Source organism: Chiloscyllium punctatum, chromosome 28 (assembly GCF_047496795.1).
Source record: "Chiloscyllium punctatum isolate Juve2018m chromosome 28, sChiPun1.3, whole genome shotgun sequence".
In the NCBI taxonomy this organism is placed as follows: domain Eukaryota; kingdom Metazoa; phylum Chordata; class Chondrichthyes; order Orectolobiformes; family Hemiscylliidae; genus Chiloscyllium; species Chiloscyllium punctatum.
Genome location: NC_092766.1, coordinates 6,922,265 through 6,942,990, shown reverse-complemented (window position 1 = coordinate 6,942,990; position 20,726 = coordinate 6,922,265). Strand labels below are relative to the sequence as shown.

Here is a 20,726-nt window from a genome sequence, read left to right as displayed (position 1 = left end):
ATTTCCCATGGCTAACCCGCCCAGCCTACAGACCCCTGGACACTATGGCCAATTTCCCATGGCTAACACACCCAGCCTGGAGACCCCTGGACACTATGGCCAATTTCCCATGGCTAACCCGCCCAGCCTACAGACCCCTGGACACTATGGCCAATTTCCCATGGCTAACCCACCCAGCCTACAGACCCCTGGACACTATGGGCAATTTCCCATGGCTAACCCACCCAGCCTACAGACCCCTGGACACTATGGGCAATTTCCCATGGCTAACCCACCCAGCCTACAGACCCCTGGACACTATGGGCAATTTCCCATGGCTAACTGACCTAGTGTACAGACCCCTGGACACTATGGCCAATTTCCCATGGCTAACCCACCCAGCCTGGAGACCCCTAGACACTATGGGCAATTTCCCATGGCTAACCCACCCAGCCTACAGACCCCTGGACACTATGGCCAATTTCCCATGGCTAACACACCCAGCCTGGAGACCCCTGGACACTATGGCCAATTTCCCATGGCTAACCCGCCCAGCCTACAGACCCCTGGACACTATGGCCAATTTCCCATGGCTAACCCGCCCAGCCTACAGACCCCTGGACACTATGGCCAATTTCCCATGGCTAACCCACCCAGCCTACAGGCCCCTAGACACTATGGCCAATTTCCCATGGCTAACCTACCCTGCCTACAGACCCCTAGACACTATGGGCAATTTCCCATGGCTAACCTACCCAGCCTACAGACCCCTGTAACCAATTTACACATGGCCAAGCAACTTGACCTGGACATTATTTTTAGGTTATAGAGTCATCCAGCAGTGAAACCGACCATTCGGCCCAACCAGTCCACACTGACCATAATACCTAACTCAACCAGTCCCACCTGCCTGCTCCTGGCCCATATCCCTCCAAAACCTTTCCTGTTCACATACTTATCCCAACGTTGTCCGTTCCCACATCCCCCACTTTCTCAGGAAGCTCATTCCATATGTGAGTCTACAAAAGCTGCCCCTCCAGTCCTTTTATAAACCTTTCACCTCTCACCTTAAAAACATCCGGCCCCAGTTTTAAACCCAGCCCCCCCCCCCCAGAGAAAAGACACCCGGGCCTCACCCTCGTGATTTTCCAAACCTCGAAGAGGTCACCCTGCAACCTCACGACGTTCCAGGGAGAAATTCCCAGCCTCTCCATAAACTGGTGACGTCCGAGTTTAACAATATCCTTGTTGTCACAGGGAGACCACCACTGGGCATAGCCCTTCGGAAACCTCCAACTGCAACAAACGTACTTGGGGAGGAATCCCGCATGGTGGGGGTAGGGAGAGGGGGAGGGGAGGGGTAGATGGGCTGAAGGTACTTACTGCGGCAGGATTTGGTAGAGCAGGGCCTCAGCCACGGCCTTCTCCTCCAGGTAGGCCTGAGTGCGATCCTCCACCAACCCCTCCAGGTTGTCGGCGTAATGCGCCATCCTCGACAGCAGATTATCCAGAATGTTGGAACTGCTCTCCCTGAGGAAGCAGGCAGGACAGAGAGACAGTGACCAGGGCGTTCTCCATTGGAGAACTGACTGGGTTGGGGATGGGGGGAGGTTGGGGGGGTGGGGGGAAGGATCCTCTATCACCCAGGCGGGGAGGCGATGGCCAAGTGGCCAGACTGGTCACGTTTTTGGGGACCCCGGGTTCGAATCCCACCGCAGCGGCCAACCCCGTCAACCAGTCCCGCCTCCCGGCTCATGGTCCGTATCCCTCCAAACCTTTCCCCGGCCTCTGCTTCTCCAAAAGTCTTCGTGTCCATATCGGAGTTTGGATAAGTCAGGAAACGCAGTGCGTCGGGAGCAGTGGGAAAGGAAGGGGGGGGGTGGGGGAATGATCAGGATTAAGGTGGTCATATTGAATCCAAGTGGGACTATTATGGGCGGCACGGTGGGTCAGTGGTTCGCACTGCAGCTTCAGACCATGAGGGATCCCGGTTCGATTCCAGCCTTGGGCGACTGTCTGGGTAGGTTTTGCCTATCCTCCCTGTGTCCGTGTGGGTTTGCTCCGGATGCTCCGGTTTCCTCCCACAATGCAAAGGTGTGCAGGTCAGGGTGGATTGGCCGTGGGAAATTGTCCCATCGTGTCCAGGGATGTGCAGGTTAGGGTGGATTGGCCATGGGAAACTGTCCCATAGTGCCCAGGGATGTGCAGGTTAGGGTGGATCGGTCATGGGAAATTGTCCCATAGTGCCCAGGGATGTGCAGGTTAGGGTGGATTGGCGATGGGAAATTGTCCCATAGTGCCCAGGGATGTGCAGGTTAGGGTGGATTGGCCGTGGGAAATTGTCCCATAGTGCCCAGGGATGAGCAGGTTAGGGTGGATTGGCCGTGGGAAATTGTCCCATAGTGCCCAGGGATGTGCAGGTTAGGGTGGATTGGCCATAGGAAATTGTCCCATAGTGCCCAGGGATGTGCAGGTTAAGGTGGATTGGCCATGGGAAATTGTCCCATAGTGTCCAGGGATGTGCAGGTTAGGGTGGGTTAGCCATGGGAAATTGTCCCATAGTGCCCAGGGATGTGCAGGTTAGGGTGGGTTGGCCATGGGAAATTGTCCCATAGTGCCCAGGGATGTGCAGGTTAGGGTGGATTGGCCATGGGAAATTGTCCCATAGTGCCCAGGGATGTGCAGGTTAGGGTGGATTGGCCATGGGAAATTGTCCCATAGTGCCCAGTGATGTGTAGGTTAGGGTGGATTGGCCATGGGAAATTGTCCCATCGTGCCCCAGGGATGTGCAGGTTAGGGTGGGTTAGCCATGGGAAATTGTCCCATCGTGCCCAGGGATGTGCAGGTTAGGGTGGGTTAGCCATGGGAAATTGTCCCATAGTGCCCAGGGATGTGCAGGTTAGGGTGGATTGACCATGGGAAATTGTCCCATAGTGCCCAGGGATGTGCAGGTTAGGGTGGGTTGGCCATGGGAAATTGTCCCATAGTGCCCAGGGATGTGAAGGTTAGGGTGGATTGGCCATGGGAAATTGTCCCATAGTGTCCAGGGATGTGCAGGTTAGGGTGGGTTGGCCATGGGAAATTGTCCCATAGTGTCCATGGATGTGAAGGTTAGGGTGGATTGGCCATGGGAAATTGTCCCATAGTGCCCAGGGATGTGAAGGTTAGGGTGGATTGGCCATGGGAAATTGTCCCATAGTGTCCAGGGATGTGCAGGTTAGGGTGGGTTGGCCATGGGAAATTGTCCCATAGTGCCCAGGGATGTGCAGGTTAGGGTGGATTGGCCATGGGAAATTGTCCCATAGTGTCCAGGGATGTGCAGGTTAGGGTGGGTTGGCCATGGGAAATTGTCCCATAGTGTCCAGGGATGTGCAGGTTAGGGTGGGTTGGCCATGGGAAATTGTCCCATAGTGTCCATGGATGTGAAGGTTAGGGTGGATTGGCCATGGGAAATTGTCCCATAGTGTCCATGGATGTGAAGGTTAGGGTGGGTTGGTCATGGGAAATTGTCCCATAGTGTCCAGGGATGTGCAGGTTAGGGTGGATTGGCCATGGGAAATTGTCCCATAGTGCCCAGGGATGTGCAGGTTCGGGTGGGTTGGCCGTGGGAAATTGTCCCATAGTGTCCATGGATGTGAAGGTTAGGGTGGATTGGCCATGGGAAATTGTCCCATAGTGTCCATGGATGTGAAGGTTAGGGTGGGTTGGCCATGGGAAATTGTCCCATAGTGTCCAGGGATGTGCAGGTTCGGGTGGGTTGGCCGTGGGAAATTGTCCCGTAGTGTTAGGTGTATTAGTGAGGGGGAAATGGGTGAGTGACTCTTTGGAGGGTCGGTGTGGACATGTTGGGCCGAAGGGCCTTTTTCTACACTGTAGGGAATCTAATCTGATCTATTTCCCAAACTTTGGGAACTGCGTGGAGGGGGATTCCCAAGTAGGGACACACAGCTCGTTAAAGGCCCAGAGTCGGGGAGTGGGGTGGGGGTGGAGTGCAAGGTCGGATATTAAAGAGGTCGGATCGGGCCATGGGTTTTTGGGGAGAGTCTGGAACAATGTTCGAAGCACTTGTGGGTGGCACGGTGGCACAGTGGTTAGCACTGCTGCCTCACAGCACCAGAGACCCGGGTTCAATTCCCGCCTCAGGCGACTAACTGTGTGGAGTTTGCACATTCTCCCGGTGTCTGCGTGGGTTTCCTCCGGGTGCTTCGGTTTCCTCCCACAGTCCAAAGATGTGCAGATCAGGTGAATTGGCCATGCTAAATTGCCCTTAGTGTTAGGTAAGGGGTAGATGTAGGGGTATGGGTGGGTTGCGCTTCGGCGGGGCGGTGTGGACTTGTTGGGCCGAAGGGCCTGTTTCCACACTGTCAGTAATCTAATCTAATCTAATCTAATCACTCAGTGGGATGTTTGGACACACCGAGGGCAGCAGGAGTTGGGAACACACTCCCCCCACCCAGAGAAACCGTACCAATCTCAGCTCAAATGGTGCTTCACAGGTATCGGCTGGGGGAAGGGGGAAGGATCCAAGTGGATGGGGTAATAGCCCTGAGGACGGAATACCCCTCCCTGACCCTGAGGTCGGTGTTGGGGTGGGGAAGTGATGTGATTCTGGATTCATCTCCCCATCTCTACCCAGTGAGCTGAACAACAGTGTTTCAACATGAAGGAGAGGAGTGGGATCTACAGTGATGCCTATCGTGGTTGAATAGCCACTCAGCCCTCCCTGTCCAGCCACGGGCCAGGCCATCCAGTGACATTCCAGGTGTGTGTGTGTGTGTGTATGTGTGGGGTGTGTGTGTGTGTATGTGTGGGGTGTGTGTATGTCTGTGTGTGTGTACGTCTGTGTGTTGCATGTGTGTATTTGTGGGGTGTGTGTGTGTGTCTATGTGTGTGTTGTGTGTGTGCATATGTGTGAGGTTTGTTTATGCGTGTTGTGTGTGTCTGTCTGTGTGTGTATGTGTGGGGTGTGTATGTGTCTGTCTGTATGTGTGTGGGGTGTGTGTCTGTCTGTGTGTGTGTGTGTGGGGTGTGTGTCTGTCTGTGTGTGTGTGTGTGGGGTGTGTGTCTGTCTGTGTGTGTATGTGTGGGGTGTGTGTCTGTCTGTGTGTGTATGTGTGGGGTGTGTGTGTCTGCCTGTCTGTGTGTTGTGTATGTGTGTATGTGTGGGATGTCTGTGTGTGTGTTGTGTGTGTTGTGTGTGTATATGTGTGGGGTGTGTGTGTGTCTGTGTGTTGTGTGTGTGTATGTGTGGGGTGTGTGTGTGTCTGTGTGTTGTGTGTGTGTATGTGTGGGGTGTGTGTGTGTCTGTGTGTTGTGTGTGTGTATGTGTGGGGTGTGTGTGTGTCTTTGTGTTGTGTGTGTGTGTGGGGGGTGTGTGTGTGTCTGTGTGTGTATGTGTGGGGTGTGTGTGTGTGTGTACGTCTGTGTGTTGTATGTGTGTATTTGTGGGGTGTGTGTGTTGTGTGTGTATGTGTGGGGTGTGTGTGTGTCTGCCTGTCTGTGTGTTGTGTATGTGTGTATGTGTGGGATGTCTGTGTGTGTTGTGTGTGTTGTGTGTGTGTATGTGTGGGGTGTGTGTGTGTCTGTGTGTTGTGTGTGTGTATGTATGGGGTGTGTGTGTGTCTTTGTGTTGTGTGTGTGTGTGGGGGGGGGTGTGTGTGTGTCTGTGTGTGTATGTGTGGGGTGTGTGTGTGTGTGTGTACGTCTGTGTGTTGTATGTGTGTATTTGTGGGGTGTGTGTGTGTTGTGTGTGTGTATGTGTGGGTGTGTGGGTGTGTCTGTCTGTGTTGTGTGTGTGCGTGCGCGTGTGTGGGGTGTGTGTGTGTTTTGTGTGTGTGTGTATATGTGGGGTGTGTGTGTGTGTGTATGTGTGGGGTGTGTGTGTGTCTGTGTCTGTGTGTGTGTGTGTGTGGTGTGTGTGTGTATGTGTGGGTGTGTCTGTCTGTGTTGTGTGTGTGTGTGCGTGTGTGGGGTGTGTGTGTGTTTTGTGTGTGTATGTATGTGTGGGGTGTGTGTGTGTCTGCATTTGTTTGTCTGTGAATGAGTGAGCGCTGATAGAGTCACAGAGTCATAGAGATGTACAGCACGGAAACATACCCTTCGGTCCAACCCGTCCATGCTGACCCAGATATCCCAACCCAATCTAGTCCCACCTGCCAGCACCCGGCCCCTATCCCTCCAAACCCTTCCTATTCATATACCCATCCAAATGCCTCTTAAATGTTGTAATTGTCCCAGCCCCCACCACATTCTCTGGCAGCTCATTCCATACACGTACCACCCTGTGTGTGAAAACGTTGCCCCTTAGGTCTCTTTTATATCTATTCCCTCTCACCCTAAACCTATGCCCCTCTCGTTCTGGACTCCCCAGCCCCAGGGAAAAGACTTTGTCTATTTATCCTATCCATGCTCCTCATGATTTTATAAACCTCTATAAGGTCACCCCTCAGCCCCCGATGCTCCAGGGAAAACAGCCCCAGCCTGTTCAGCCTCTCCCTGTAGCTCAAACCCTCCAACCCTGGCAACATCCTTGTAAATCTTTTCTGAAATCCTTTCAAGTTTCACAACATCTTTCCGATAGGAAGGAGACCAGAATTGCACACAACATTCCAACAGTGGCCCTAACCAATGTCCTGTAGAGCCGCAACATGACCTCCCAACTCCTGTACTCAATACTTTGACCAATAAAGGAAAGCATACCAAACACCTTCTTCACTATCCTATCTACCTGCGACTCCACTTTCAAGGAGCTATGAACATGCACTCCAAGGTCTCTTTGTTCAGCAACACTCCATTGGTCCTTACCATTAAGTATATGAGTTCTGTTAAGATTTGCTTTCCCAAAATGCAGCACCATGCAATTATCTGAATTAAACTCCATCTGCCACTTCTCAGCCCATTTGCCATCTGGTCCAGATCCTGTTGTAATCTGAGGTAACCCTCTTCACTGTCCACTACACCTCCAATTTTGGTGTCATCTGCAAACCTACTAACTGTACCTCTTATGTTCGCATCCAAATCATTTATATAAATGACAAAAAGTAGAGGACCCAGCACCGATCCTTGTGGCACTCCATTGGTCACAGGCCTCCAATCTGAAAAACAACCCTCTACCACCACCCTCTGTCTTCTACCTTTGAGCCAGTTCTGTATCCAAATGGCTGTTTCTCCCTGTATTCCATGAGACCAAACCTTGCTAACCAGTCTCCCATGGGGAACCTTGTCGAACGCCTTACTGAAGTCCATATAGATCATGTGTGTGTGTGGGGGGGGGTGTGTGCGGGTGTGTGTGTGGGGGTGTTTGTGCGGGGGTGTGTGTGGATGTGTGTGTGGGGGGGTGTGTGTGTGTGGGGGTGTGTGTGTGTAGGGGGGTGTGTAGGGGTGTGTGTGGGGGTGTCTGTGTGTGTGTGGGTGTGTGTGTGAGTGTGTGTGTATGTGTGTGTGTATGTGTGGAGGGGTGTGTGTGGGGGTGTGTGTGAGTGTGTGTGTGTGGATGTGTGTGTGTGTGAGTGTGTGTGTGGGGGTGTGGTGTGTGGGGGTGTCTGAGTGGGGGTGTGTGGGTGTGTGTGTGGGGGGTGTCTGTGTGGGGGTGTGTGTGAGTGTCTGTGTGGGTGTGTGTGGGGGTGTGTGTGTGTGTGAGTGTGTGTGTGGGGGTGTGGTGTGTGGGGGTGTCTGTGTGGGGGTGTGTGGGTGTGTGTGTGGGGGGTGTCTGTGTGGGGGTGTGTGTGAGTGTCTGTGTGGGTGTGTGTGGGGGTGTGTGTGTGTGTGAGTGTGTGTGTGGGGGTGTGGTGTGTGGGGGTGTCTGTGTGGGGGTGTGTGGGTGTGTGTGTGGGGGGTGTCTGTGTGGGGGTGTGTGTGAGTGTCTGTGTGGGTGTGTGTGGGGGTGTGTGTGTGTGTGAGTGTGTGTGTGGGGGTGTGGTGTGTGGGGGTGTCTGTGTGGGGGTGTGTGGGTGTGTGTGTGGGGGGTGTCTGTGTGGGGGTGTGTGTGAGTGTCTGTGTGGGTGTGTGTGGGGGTGTGTGTGGGGGTGTGTGTGGGGGTGTGTGTGGGGGTGTGTGGGGGGAGGGTGGTGTGTGGGGGGTGTCTGTGTGGGGGTGTGTGTGAGTATGTCTGCATGTGGGTGTGTGTGTGTGGGGTGTGTGTGTGTATGTGTGTGTGGGTGTGTGTGTATGTGGGTGGGTGTGTGTGTGGGGGTGTCTGTGTGGGTGTGTGTGGGGGTGTCTGTGTGGGTGTGTGTGGGGGTGTGTGTGTGGGTGTCTGTGTGGGTGTGTGTGTGTGGGGGTGTCTGTGTGGGTGTGTGTGGGGGTGTCTGTGTGGGTGTGTGTGGGGGTGTCTGTGTGGGTGTCTGTGTGGGTGTGTGTGGGGGTGTGTGTGGGGGTGTCTGTGTGGGTGTGTGTGTGTGTGTGGGGGTGTCTGTGTGGGTGTGTGTGTGTGTGGGGGGGTGTCTGTGTGGGTGTGTGTGTGTGTGGGGGTGTCTGTGTGGGTGTGTGTGTGTGTGTGGGGGTGTCTGTGTGGGTGTGTGTGGGGGTGTCTGTGTGGGTGTGTGTGGGGGTGTGTGGGTGTGTGTGGGGGTGTCTGTGTGGGTGTGTGTGGGGGTGTGTGTGGGGGTGTCTGTGTGGGTGTGTGTGGGGGTGTGTGTGGGGGTGTCTGTGTGGGTGTGTGTGGGGGTGTGTGTGGGGGTGTCTGTGTGGGTGTGTGTGGGGGTGTGTGTGGGGGTGTCTGTGTGGGTGTGTGTGTGTGTGTGGGGGTGTCTGTGTGGGTGTGGGTGTGTATGTGGGGGTGTCTGTGTGGGTGTGTGTGGGGGGGTGTCTGTGTGTGTGTGTATGTGTGGGGGTGTGTGGGTGGGTGTCTGTGTGGGGGTGTGTGTGGGTGTGTGTGTGTGAGTGTGTCTGCGTGTGGGTATGTGTGTGGGGGGGGTGTCTGTGTGTGTGTCTGTGTCTGTGTGGGTGGGTGTCTGTGTGTGTGGGGGGGTGTCTGTGTGTGTGTGTGTGGGTGTCTGTGTGGGTGTGTGTGGGGGTGTGTGTGTGGGGGTGTGTGTGGGGGGGTGTCTGTGTGGGTGTGTGTGTGGGTGTGTGTGTGAGGGGGTGTCTGTGCGGGTGTGTGTGTGGGTGTGTCTGTGTGGGTGTCTGTGTGGGTGTCTGTGTGGGTGTCTGTGCGGGTGTCTGTGCGGGTGTGTGTCTGTGTGGGTGTCTGTGTGGGTGTCTGTGTGGGTGTCTGTATGGGGGTATGAGCAGTGGTTCTCACATTCCGTGCTCACTCTCCCCCAGGCCCTGGCTGGGTTGAGCTGGGACCATCCTCTGGGAGATCCTGGGAGGCTGCTGGGAAACCAGGGACTGGTGAACTGCAAGGTGGACAACACCTTCCCCGAGACCAGTCATCCACATCAACCATTAACCACATCAACCATTAACCACATCAACCATTAACCACATCAACCATTAACCACATTAACCATTAACCACCTTAACCAAGCAGCTGAAGCAGGTTGAGACACGGAAAATAAGCAAAAGGACTTAAGTCCTGATCTGAGAAGGAAACCAATCGTGATCCCAGAACGGCTGCTGGGTTATTGAATAACCAACAGTGCAGATCAGATGGACATTGCTGAATCATTTCCAAGGACTGAATGGGGAAGGCCAGGCACCAGCCATTTAAATTCAGGAAGAGGGAAGAAATTTGCATTTCAATAGTGCCTCTCTCATCCTCAAAACATTGCCCGACATGCTACAGCCAATGAAATCGTTCCTGAGCTGGACTGACTTCCCTTTGGAAGGAGATCGACAGCCAATGTCGGATCAAAGCAGATCACACAGAACCCCCCCGCAGGACACAAAGAGGCCATTCGGTCCATCAGCTCCACTGTGACCCTCCAAACAACATCCCGCCCAGAACTGCAGACAACACGTTTCCAAAAGCAGCAACATCACCGCTCCCTCAGCGCTGACCCTCCGACAGTGCCTGCTCCCTCAGCGCTGACCCTCCGACAGTGCCCACTCCCTCAGCGCTGACCCTCCGACAGTGCCCTCTCCCTCAGCGCTGACCCTCTGACAGTGCCCACTCCCTCAGCGCTGACCCTCCGACAGTGCCCACTCCCTCAGCGCTGACCCTCCGACAGTGCCCACTCCCTCAGCGCTGACCCTCCGACAGTGCCCTATCCCTCAGCGATGACCCTCTGACAGTGCCCACTCCCTCAGCGCTGACCCTCTGACAGTGCCCACTCCCTCAGCGCTGACCCTCTGACAGTGCCCGCTCCCTCAGCACTGACCCTCCGACAGTGCCCGCTCCCTCAGCGCTGACCCTCTGACAGTGCCCGCTCCCGCAGCACTGACCCTCCGACAGTGCCCACTCCCTCAGCGCTGACCCTCCGACAGTGCCCACTCCCTCAGCACTGACCCTCCGACAGTGCCCGCTCCCTCAGCACTGACCCTCCGACAGTGCGGCACTCCCTCAGCACTGACCCTCTGACAGTGCGGCACTACCTCAGCGCTGACCCTCCGACAGTGCCCGCTCCCTCAGCGCTGACCCTCCGACAGTGCCCGCTCCCTCAGCACTGACCCTCCGACAGTGCCCGCTCCCTCAGCACTGACCCTCCGACAGTGCCCACTCCCTCAGCACTGACCCTCCGACAGTGCGGCACTCCCTCAGCACTGACCCTCCGACAGTGCCCACTCCCTCAGCACTGACCCTCCGACAGTGCCCGCTCCCTCAGCACTGACCCTCTGACAGTGCCCACTCCCTCAGCACTGACCCTCCGACAGTGCCCACTCCCTCAGCACTGACCCTCCGACAGTGCCCACTCCCTCAGCGCTGACCCTCCGACAGTGCCCTCACCCTCAGCGCTGACCCTCCGACAGTGCACGCTCCCTCAGCGCTGACCCTCCGACAGTGCCCGCTCCCTCAGCACTGACCCTCCGACAGTGCGGCGCTCCCTCAGCGATGACCCTCTGACAGTGCCCGCTCCCTCAGCACTGACCCTCTGACAGTGCCCGCTCCCTCAGCACTGACCCTCCGACAGTGCCCGCTCCCTCAGCGATGACCCTCTGACAGTGCCCGCTCCCTCAGCACTGACCCTCTGACAGTGCCCGCTCCCTCAGCACTGACCCTCTGACAGTGCCCGCTCCCTCAGCGATGACCCTCTGACAGTGCCCGCTCCCTCAGCACTGACCCTCCGACAGTGCCCGCTCCCTCAGCGATGACCCTCTGACAGTGCCCGCTCCCTCAGCACTGACCCTCTGACAGTGCCCGCTCCCTCAGCACTGACCCTCCGACAGTGCCCGCTCCCTCAGCACTGACCCTCCGACAGTGCGGCGCTCCCTCAGCGATGACCCTCTGACAGTGCCCGCTCCCTCAGCACTGACCCTCTGACAGTGCCCGCTCCCTCAGCACTGACCCTCCGACAGTGCCCGCTCCCTCAGCGATGACCCTCTGACAGTGCCCGCTCCCTCAGCACTGACACTCTGACAGTGCCCGCTCCCTCAGCACTGACCCTCCGACAGTGCCCGCTCCCTCAGCGATGACCCTCTGACAGTGCCCGCTCCCTCAGCACTGACCCTCCGACAGTGCCCGCTCCCTCAGCGATGACCCTCTGACAGTGCCCGCTCCCTCAGCACTGACCCTCTGACAGTGCCCGCTCCCTCAGCACTGACCCTCCGACAGTGCCCGCTCCCTCAGCGATGACCCTCTGACAGTGCCCGCTCCCTCAGCACTGACCCTCTGACAGTGCCCACTCCCTCAGCACTGACCCTCCGACAGTGCCCGCTCCCTCAGCACTGACCCTCCGACAGTGCCCACTCCCTCAGCGCTGACCCTCCGACAGTGCCCACTCCCTCAGCACTGACCCTCCGACAGTGCGGCGCTCCCTCAGCAATGACCCTCTGACAGTGCGGCACTCCCTCAGCGCTGACCCTCCGACAGTGCCCACTCCCTCAGCGCTGACCCTCTGACAGTGTGGCACTCCCTCAGCACTGACCCTCCTACAGTGCGGCACTCCCTCAGCACTGACCCTCCGACAGTGCCCACTCCCTCAGCACTGACCCTCCGACAGTGCGGCGCTCCCTCAGCGATGACCCTCCGACAGTGCAGCGCTCCCTCAGCATTGACCCTCCGACAGTGCCCACTCCCTCAGCACTGACCCTCTGACAGTGCGGCACTCCCTCAGCACTGACCCTCCGACAGTGCCCACTCCATCAGCACTGACCCTCCGACAGTGTCCACTCCCTCAGCACTGACCCTCCGACAGTGCCCATTCCCTCAGCACTGACCCTCCGACAGTGCGGCACTCCCTCAGCACTGACCCTCCGACAGTGCCCACTCCCTCAGCACTGACCCTCCGACAGTGCCCACTCCCTCAGCACTGACCCCCCGACAGTGCCCACTCCCTCAGCACTGACCCTCCGACAGTGCAGCACTCCCTCAGCACTGACCCTCCGACAGTGCGGCACTCCCTCAGCACTGACCCTCCGACAGTGCCCACTCCCTCAGCACTGACCCTCCGACAGTGCCCACTCCCTCAGCGCTGACCCTCCGACAGTGCCCTCTCCCTCAGCGCTGACCCTCCGACAGTGCCCGCTCCCTCAGCACTGACCCTCCGACAGTGCCCGCTCCCTCAGCACTGACCCTCCGACAGTGCGGCGCTCCCTCAGCGATGACCCTCTGACAGTGCCCGCTCCCTCAGCACTGACCCTCTGACAGTGCCCGCTCCCTCAGCACTGACCCTCTGACAGTGCCCGCTCCCTCAGCGATGACCCTCTGACAGTGCCCGCTCCCTCAGCACTGACCCTCTGACAGTGCCCGCTCCCTCAGCACTGACCCTCCGACAGTGCCCGCTCCCTCAGCGATGACCCTCTGACAGTGCCCGCTCCCTCAGCACTGACCCTCCGACAGTGCCCACTCCCTCAGCGCTGACCCTCCGACAGTGCCCACTCCCTCAGCACTGACCCTCCGACAGTGCGGCGCTCCCTCAGCAATGACCCTCTGACAGTGCGGCACTCCCTCAGCGCTGACCCTCCGACAGTGCCCACTCCCTCAGCGCTGACCCTCTGACAGTGTGGCACTCCCTCAGCACTGACCCTCCGACAGTGCGGCACTCCCTCAGCACTGACCCTCCGACAGTGCCCACTCTCTCAGCACTGACCCTCCGACAGTGCGGCGCTCCCTCAGCGATGACCCGCCGACAGTGCGGCACTCCCTCAGCGCTGACCCTCCGACAGTGCGGCACTCCCTCAGCGATGACCCTCCGACAGTGCCCACTCCCTCAGCACTGACCCTCCGACAGTGCCCACTCCCTCAGCACTGACCCTCTGACAGTGCGGCACTCCCTCAGCGCTGACCCCCCGACAGTGCCCACTCCCTCAGCACTGACCCTCCGACAGTGTCCACTCCCTCAGCACTGACCCTCCGACAGTGTCCACTCCCTCAGCACTGACCCTCCGACAGTGCGGCACTCCCTCAGCACTGACCCTCCGACAGTGCGGCACTCCCTCAGCACTGACCCTCCGACAGTGCGGCACTCCCTCAGCACTGACCCTCCGACAGTGCCCACTCCCTCAGCACTGACCCTCCGACAGTGCCCACTCCCTCAGCACTGACCCTCCGACAGTGCCCACTCCCTCAGCACTGACCCTCCGACAGTGCAGCACTCCCTCAGCACTGACCCTCCGACAGTGCCCACTCCCTCAGCACTGACCCTCCGACAGTGCGGCGCTCCCTCAGCGATGACCCTCCGACAGTGCAGCACTCCCTCAGCACTGACCCTCCGACAGTGCCCACTCCCTCAGCACTGACCCTCCGACAGTGCAGCACTCCCTCAGCACTGACCCTCCGACAGTGCGGCACTCCCTCAGCACTGACCCTCCGACAGTGCCCACTCCCTCAGCACTGACCCTCCGACAGTGCCCACTCCCTCAGCACTGACCCTCCGACAGGGTGCCCCCTTGAGAACAGACTCAGTCCCTGCCCTGACTGTGTCAGATGCCCATCCTCCCATCCTTGGGTGCGCTCTTCCATAACGAAGCCCTGGGGGGGGGGGAGAGCTTCGAAGGAGCAGGTAGCCCCTCACTGGTGGGGAATCTTTGAGCAGCTGCAATGGTGCACTGATGGTAGTGCCAGAGTCAGGCCGTGGGCCAGAGGGTACTCAGGGAGGCTGGGTTACACAGGCTCCTGCGCTCTGCTGCCTTACCTGTTGAACTTGCGCACCAGGACCTTGATCTGACTGAAGTCGGGTCTCTCGAGCACATCTTCAGCCCAGCATCTCTGCATCAGGGCACTGAGCTCTGCCACACCCTGGTTGCACAGGGCGGTGCTCGGCCGCAACTGAGGACTCTGCACACGCACCACATTCTCGACAATCTCTGAGGGAGACAGTTCACACACCGATCGTCAGTGGGATGGACCGCAATATACACTGATTGTGTGCTCAGGACTGGGGCATGGGGGCAGCACAGCTCAGACTCAGTGTCCCTCACCTCACGCACACCGTACCCCAGTGAGAGTCAGGGTGTGTGTGAGACCCCGTACCCCAGTGAGGGTCAGTGTGTGTGTGTGGGACCCTGTACCCCAGTGAGAGTCAGTGTGTGTGTGGGACTGTACCCCAGTGAGAGTCAGTGTGTGCGTGGGGGACTGTACCCCAGTGAGAGTCAGTGTGTGTGTGGGACCCTGTACCCCAGTGAGAGTCATTGTGTGTGTGGGACCCTGTACCCCAGTGAGAGTCAGTGTGTGTGTGGGACTGTACCCCAGTGAGGGTCAGTGTGTGTGTGTGGGACTGTACAGCAGTGAGAGTCAGTGTGTGTGTGTGGGACTGTACCCCAGTGAGGGTCAGTGTGTGTGTGGGACCCTGTACCCCAGTGAGAGTCAGTGTGTGTGTGGACCCCGTACCACAGTGAGAGTCAGTGTGTGTGTGTGGGACTGTACCCCAGTGAGAGTCAGTGTGTGTGTGAGACACTGTACCCCAGTGAGAGTCAGTGTGTGTGTGGGACCCTGTACCCCAGTGAGAGTCAGTGTGTGCGTGGGACTGTACCCCAGTGAGAGTCAGTGTGTGTGTGGGACCCCGTACCCCAGTGAGAGTCAGTGTGTGTGTGGGACCCTGTACCCCAGTGAGAGTCAGTGTGTGTGTGGGACCCTGTACCCCAGTGAGAGTCAGTGTGTGTGTGGGATCCTGTACCCCAGTGAGAGTCAGTGTGTGTGTGGGACCCTGTACCCCAGTGAGAGTCAGTGTGTGTGTGGGACCCTGTACCCCAGTGAGAGTCAGTGTGTGTGCGGGACTGTACCCCAGTGAGAGTCAGTGTGTGTGCGGGACTGTATCCCAGTGAGGGTCAGTGTGTGTGCGGGACTGTACCCCAGTGAGGGTCAGTGTGTGTGCGGGACTGTACCCCAGTGAGAGTCAGTGTGTGTGTGGGACTGTACCCCAGTGAGAGTCAGTGTGTGTGTGTGGGACTGTACCCCAGTGAGGGTCAGTGTGTGTGTGGGACTGTACCCCAGTGAGAGTCAGTGTGTGTGTGTGGGACCCTGTACCCCAGTGAGAGTCAGTGTGTGTGTGGGACCCGTACCCCAGTGAGGGTCAGTGTGTGTGTGGGACCCTGTACCCCAGTGAGAGTCAGTGTGTGTGTGTGGGACTGTACCCCAGTGAGGGTCAGTGTGTGTGTGGGACCCTGTACCCCAGTGAGAGTCAGTGTGTGTGTGGACCCCTTACCACATTGAGAGTCAGTGTGTGTGTGTGGGACTGTACCCCAGTGAGAGTCAGTGTGTGTGTGAGACACTGTACCCCAGTGAGAGTCAGTGTGTGTGTGGGGGACTGTACCCCAGTGAGAGTCAGTGTGTGTGTGGGACTGTACCCCAGTGAGAGTCAGTGTGTGTGTGTGGGACTGTACCCCAGTGAGGGTCAGTGTGTGTGTGGGACCCTGTACCCCAGTGAGAGTCAGTGTGTGTGTGTGGGACTGTACCCCAGTGAGGGTCAGTGTGTGTGTGGGACCCTGTACCCCATTGAGAGTCAGTGTGTGTGTGGACCCCGTACCACAGTGAGAGTCAGTGTGTGTGTGTGGGACTGTACCCCAGTGAGAGTCAGTGTGTGTGTGGGACTGTACCCCAGTGAGAGTCAGTGTGTGTGTGTGGGACTTTACCCCAGTGAGAGTCAGCGTCTGTGTGTGGGACTGTACCCCAGTGAGAGTCAGTGTGAGTGTGTGGGACTGTACCCCAGTGAGAGTCAGTGTGTGTGTGGGACCCTGTACCCCAGTGAGAGTCAGTGTGTGTGTGAGACACTGTACCCCAGGGAGAGTCAGTGTGTGTGTGTGGGACTGTACCCCAGTGAGAGTCAGTGTGTGTGTGTGGGACTTTACCCCAGTGAGAGTCAGCGTCTGTGTGTGGGACTGTACCCCAGTGAGAGTCAGTGTGAGTGTGTGGGACTGTACCCCAGTGAGAGTCAGTGTGTGTGTGTGGGACTGTACCCCAGTGAGAGTCAGTGTGTGTGTGAGACACTGTACCCCAGGGAGAGTCAGTGTGTGTGTGTGGGACTGTACCCCAGTGAGAGTCAGTGTGTGTGTGAGACACTGTACGCCAGTGAGAGTCAGTGTGTGTGTGGGACCCTGTACCCCAGTGAGAGTCAGTGTGTGCGTGAGACACTGTACCCCAGTGAGAGTCAGTGTGTGTGTGGGGGACTGTACCCCAGTGAGAGTCAGTGTGTGTGTGAGACACTGTACCCCAGTGAGAGTCAGTGTGTGTGTGGGACCCTGTACCCCAGTGAGAGTCAGTGTGTGCGTGAGACACTGTACCCCAGTGAGAGTCAGTGTGTGTGTGGGGGACTGTACCCCAGTGAGAGTCAGTGTGTGTGTGTGGGACTGTACCCCAGTGAGAGTCAGTGTGTGTGTGTGGGACACTGTACCCCAGTGAGAGTCAGTGTGTGTGTGTGGGACACTGTACCCCAGTGAGAGTCAGTGTGTGTGTGGGACCCTGTACCCCAGTGAGTGTCAGTGTGTGTGTGTGTGGGACTGTACCTCAGTGAGAGTTAGTGTGTGTGTGGGACCCTGTACCTCAGTGAGAGTCAGTGTGTGTGGGGGACTGTACCCCAGTGAGAGTCAGTGTGTGTGTGGGACCCTGTACCCCAGTGAGAGTCAGTGTGTGTGTGGGACTGTACCCCAGTGAGAGTCAGTGTGTGTGTGTGACTGTACCCCAGTGAGAGTCAGTGTGCGTGTGTGGGACCCTGTACCCCAGTGAGAGTCAGTGTGTGTGTGGGACTGTACCCCAGTGAGAGTCAGTGTGTGTGTGGGACCCTGTACCCCAGTGAGAGTCAGTGTGTGTGTGGGACTGTACCCCAGTGAGAGTCAGTGTGTGTGTGTGGGACCCTGTACCCCAGTGAGAGTCAGTGTGTGTGTGGGACCCTGTACCCCAGTGAGAGTCAGTGTGTGTGGGACTGTACCCCAGTGAGAGTCAGTGTATGTGTGGGACTGTACCCCAGTGAGAGTCAGTGTGTGTGTGGGACTGTACCCCAGTGAGAGTCAGTGTGTGTGTGTGGGACTGTACCCCAGTGAGGGTCAGTGTGTGTGTGTGGGACTGTACCCCAGTGAGAGTCAGTGTGTGTGTGTGGGACTGTACCCCAGTGAGTGTCAGTGTGTGTGTGTGGGACTGTACCCCAGTGAGGGTCAGTGTGAGTGTGTGGGACTGTACCCCAGTGAGAGTCAGTGTGTGTGTGGGACTGTACCCCAGTGAGAGTCAGTGTGTGTGTGAGACCCCGTACCCCAGTGAGGGTCAGTGTGTGTGTGTGGGACCCTGTACCCCAGTGAGAGTCAGTGTGTGTGTGGGGGACTGTACCCCAGTGAGAGTCAGTGTGTGCGTGGGACTGTACCCCAGTGAGAGTCAGTGTGTGTGTGGGACCCCGTACCCCAGTGAGAGTCAGTGTGTGTGTGGGACCCCGTACCCCAGTGAGAGTCAGTGTGTGTGTGGGACCCTGTACCCCAGTGAGAGTCAGTGTGTGTGTGGGACCCTGTACCCCAGTGAGAGTCAGTGTGTGTGGGGGATCCTGTACCCCAGTGAGAGTCAGTGTGTGTGTGTGATCCCGTACCCCAGTGAGAGTCAGTGTGTGTGTGGGACCCTGTACCCCAGTGAGAGTCAGTGTGTGTGTGGGACCCTGTACCCCAGTGAGAGTCAGTGTGTGTGCGGGACTGTACCCCAGTGAGAGTCAGTGTGTGTGCGGGACTGTACCCCAATGAGGGTCAGTGTGTGTGCGGGACTGTACCCCAGTGAGGGTCAGTGTGTGTGCGGGACTGTACCCCAGTGAGAGTCAGTGTGTGTGTGTGATCCCGTACCCCAGTGAGGGTCAGTGTGTGTGCGGGACTGTACCCCAGTGAGAGTCAGTGTGTGTGTGTGGGACCCTGTACCCCAGAGAGAGTCAGTGTGTGTGTGGGACCCGTACCCCAGTGAGGGTCAGTGTGTGTGTGGGACCCTGTACCCCAGTGAGAGTCATTGTGTGTGTGGGGGACTGTACCCCAGTGAGGGTCAGTGTGTGTGTGGGACCCTGTACCCCAGTGAGAGTCAGTGTGTGTGTGGACCCCGTACCACAGTGAGAGTCAGTGTGTGTGTGTGGGACTGTACCCCAGTGAGAGTCAGTGTGTGTGTGGGACTGTACCCCAGTGAGAGTCAGTGTGTGTGTGTGGGACTTTACCCCAGTGAGAGTCAGCGTCTGTGTGTGGGACTGTACCCCAGTGAGAGTCAGTGTGAGTGTGTGGGACCCTGTACCCCAGTGAGAGTCAGTGTGTGTGTGTGGGACTGTACCCCAGTGAGAGTCAGTGTGTGTGTGGGACCCTGTACCCCAGTGAGAGTCAGTGTGTGTGTGAGACACTGTACCCCAGGGAGAGTCAGTGTGTGTGTGTGGGACTGTACCCCAGTGAGAGTCAGTGTGTGTGTGAGACACTGTACCCCAGTGAGAGTCAGTGTGTGTGTGGGACCCTGTACCCCAGTGAGAGTCAGTGTGTGCGTGAGACACTGTACCCCAGTGAGAGTCAGTGTGTGTGTGGGGGAATGTACCCCAGTGAGAGTCAGTGTGTGTGTGAGACACTGTACCCCAGTGAGAGTCAGTGTGTGTGTGGGACCCTGTACCCCAGTGAGAGTCAGTGTGTGCGTGAGACACTGTACCCCAGTGAGAGTCAGTGTGTGTGTGGGACACTGTACCCCAGTGAGAGTCAGTGTGTGTGTGTGGGACTGTACCCCAGTGAGAGTCAGTGTGTGTGTGAGACACTGTACCCCAGGGAGAGTCAGTGTGTGTGTGTGGGACACTGTACCCCAGTGAGAGTCAGTGTGTGTGTGGGACCCTGTACCCCAGTGAGTGTCAGTGTGTGTGTGTGTGGGACCCTGTACCTCAGTGAGAGTCAGTGTGTGTGTGGGACCCCATACCTCAGTGAGAGTCAGTGTGTGTGTGGGACCCTGTACCCCAGTGAGAGTCAGTGTGTGTGTGGGACCCTGTACCCCAGTGAGAGTCAGTGTGTGTGTGGGACTGTACCCCAGTGAGAGTCAGTGTGTGTGTGGGACCCTGTACCCCAGTGAGAGTCAGTGTGTGTGTGTGTGGGACTGTACCTCAGTGAGAGTTAGTGTGTGTGTGGGACCCTGTACCCCAGTGAGAGTCAGTGTGTGTGTGGGACCCCGTACCCCAGTGAGAGTCAGTGTGTGTGGGACCCTGTACCCCAGTGAGAGTCAGTGTGTGTGTGTGTGGGACCCTGTACCCCAGTGAGAGTCAGTGTGTGTGTGGGACTCTGTACCCCAGTGAGAGTCAGTGTGTGTGTGGGACTCTGTACCCCAGTGAGAGTCAGTGTGTGTGTGTGTGGGACCCTGTACCTCAGTGAGAGTCAGTGTGTGTGTGGGACCCTGTACCCCAGTGAGAGTCAGTGTGTGTGTGGGACCCCGTACCCCAGTGAGAGTCAGTGTGTGTGTGGGACCCTGTACCTCAGTGAGAGTCAGTGTGTGTGTGTGTGGGACACTGTACCCCAGTGAGAGTCAGTGTGTGTGCGGGACTCTGTACCCCAGTGAGGGTCCGTGTGTGTGTGGGACACTGTACCCCAGTGAGAGTCAGTGTGTGTGCGGGACTCTGTACCCCAGTGAGGGTCCGTGTGTGTGCGGGACTCTGTACCCCAGTGAGGGTCCGTGTGTGTGTGGGACCCTGTATCCCAGTGAGAGTCAGTGTGTGTGTGGGACCCCGTACCCCAGTGAGGGTCAGTGTGTGTGTGGGACCCTGTACCCCAGTGAGAGTCAGTGTGTGTGTGGGACCCTGTACCCCAGTGAGAGTCAGTGTGTGTGTGGGACTGTACCCCAGTGAGAGTCAGTGTGTGTGTGGGACCCCGTACCCCAGTGAGAGTCAGTGTGTGTGTGGGACCCTGTACCTCAGTGAGAGTCAGTGTGTGTGTGTGTGGGACACTGTACCCCAGTGAGAGTCAGTGTGTGTGCGGGACTCTGTACCCCAGTGAGGGTCCGTGTGTGTGTGGGACACTGTACCCCAGTGAGAGTCAGTGTGTGTGCGGGACTCTGTACCCCAGTGAGGGTCCGTGTGTGTGCGGGACTCTGTACCCCAGTGAGGGTCCGTGTGTGTGTGGGACCCTGTATCCCAGTGAGAGTCAGTGTGTGTGTGGGACCCCGTACCCCAGTGAGGGTCAGTGTGTGTGTGGGACCCTGTACCCCAGTGAGAGTCAGTGTGTGTGTGGGACCCTGTACCCCAGTGAGAGTCAGTGTGTGTGTGGGACTGTACCCCAGTGAGAGTCAGTGTGTGTGTGGGACCCCA

General features: G+C 57.7%; 1 protein-coding gene across 2 annotated transcripts in view; it reads right to left on the bottom strand.

The window, feature by feature from the left end:
- LOC140453943 (atrial natriuretic peptide receptor 1-like) overlaps positions 1-20,726 on the bottom strand; it is a 132,998-nt gene that overhangs the window by 26,380 nt on the left and 85,892 nt on the right. For both annotated transcript variants that reach the window (XM_072548812.1, XM_072548811.1), the window contains exons 15-16: positions 14,154-14,325; positions 1,363-1,509 (exon numbers count right to left, since the gene is read on the bottom strand). In XM_072548812.1, the coding sequence (XP_072404913.1) occupies positions 1,363-1,509; positions 14,154-14,325 (319 nt within the window). The remainder of the gene's footprint in view (positions 1-1,362; positions 1,510-14,153; positions 14,326-20,726) is intronic.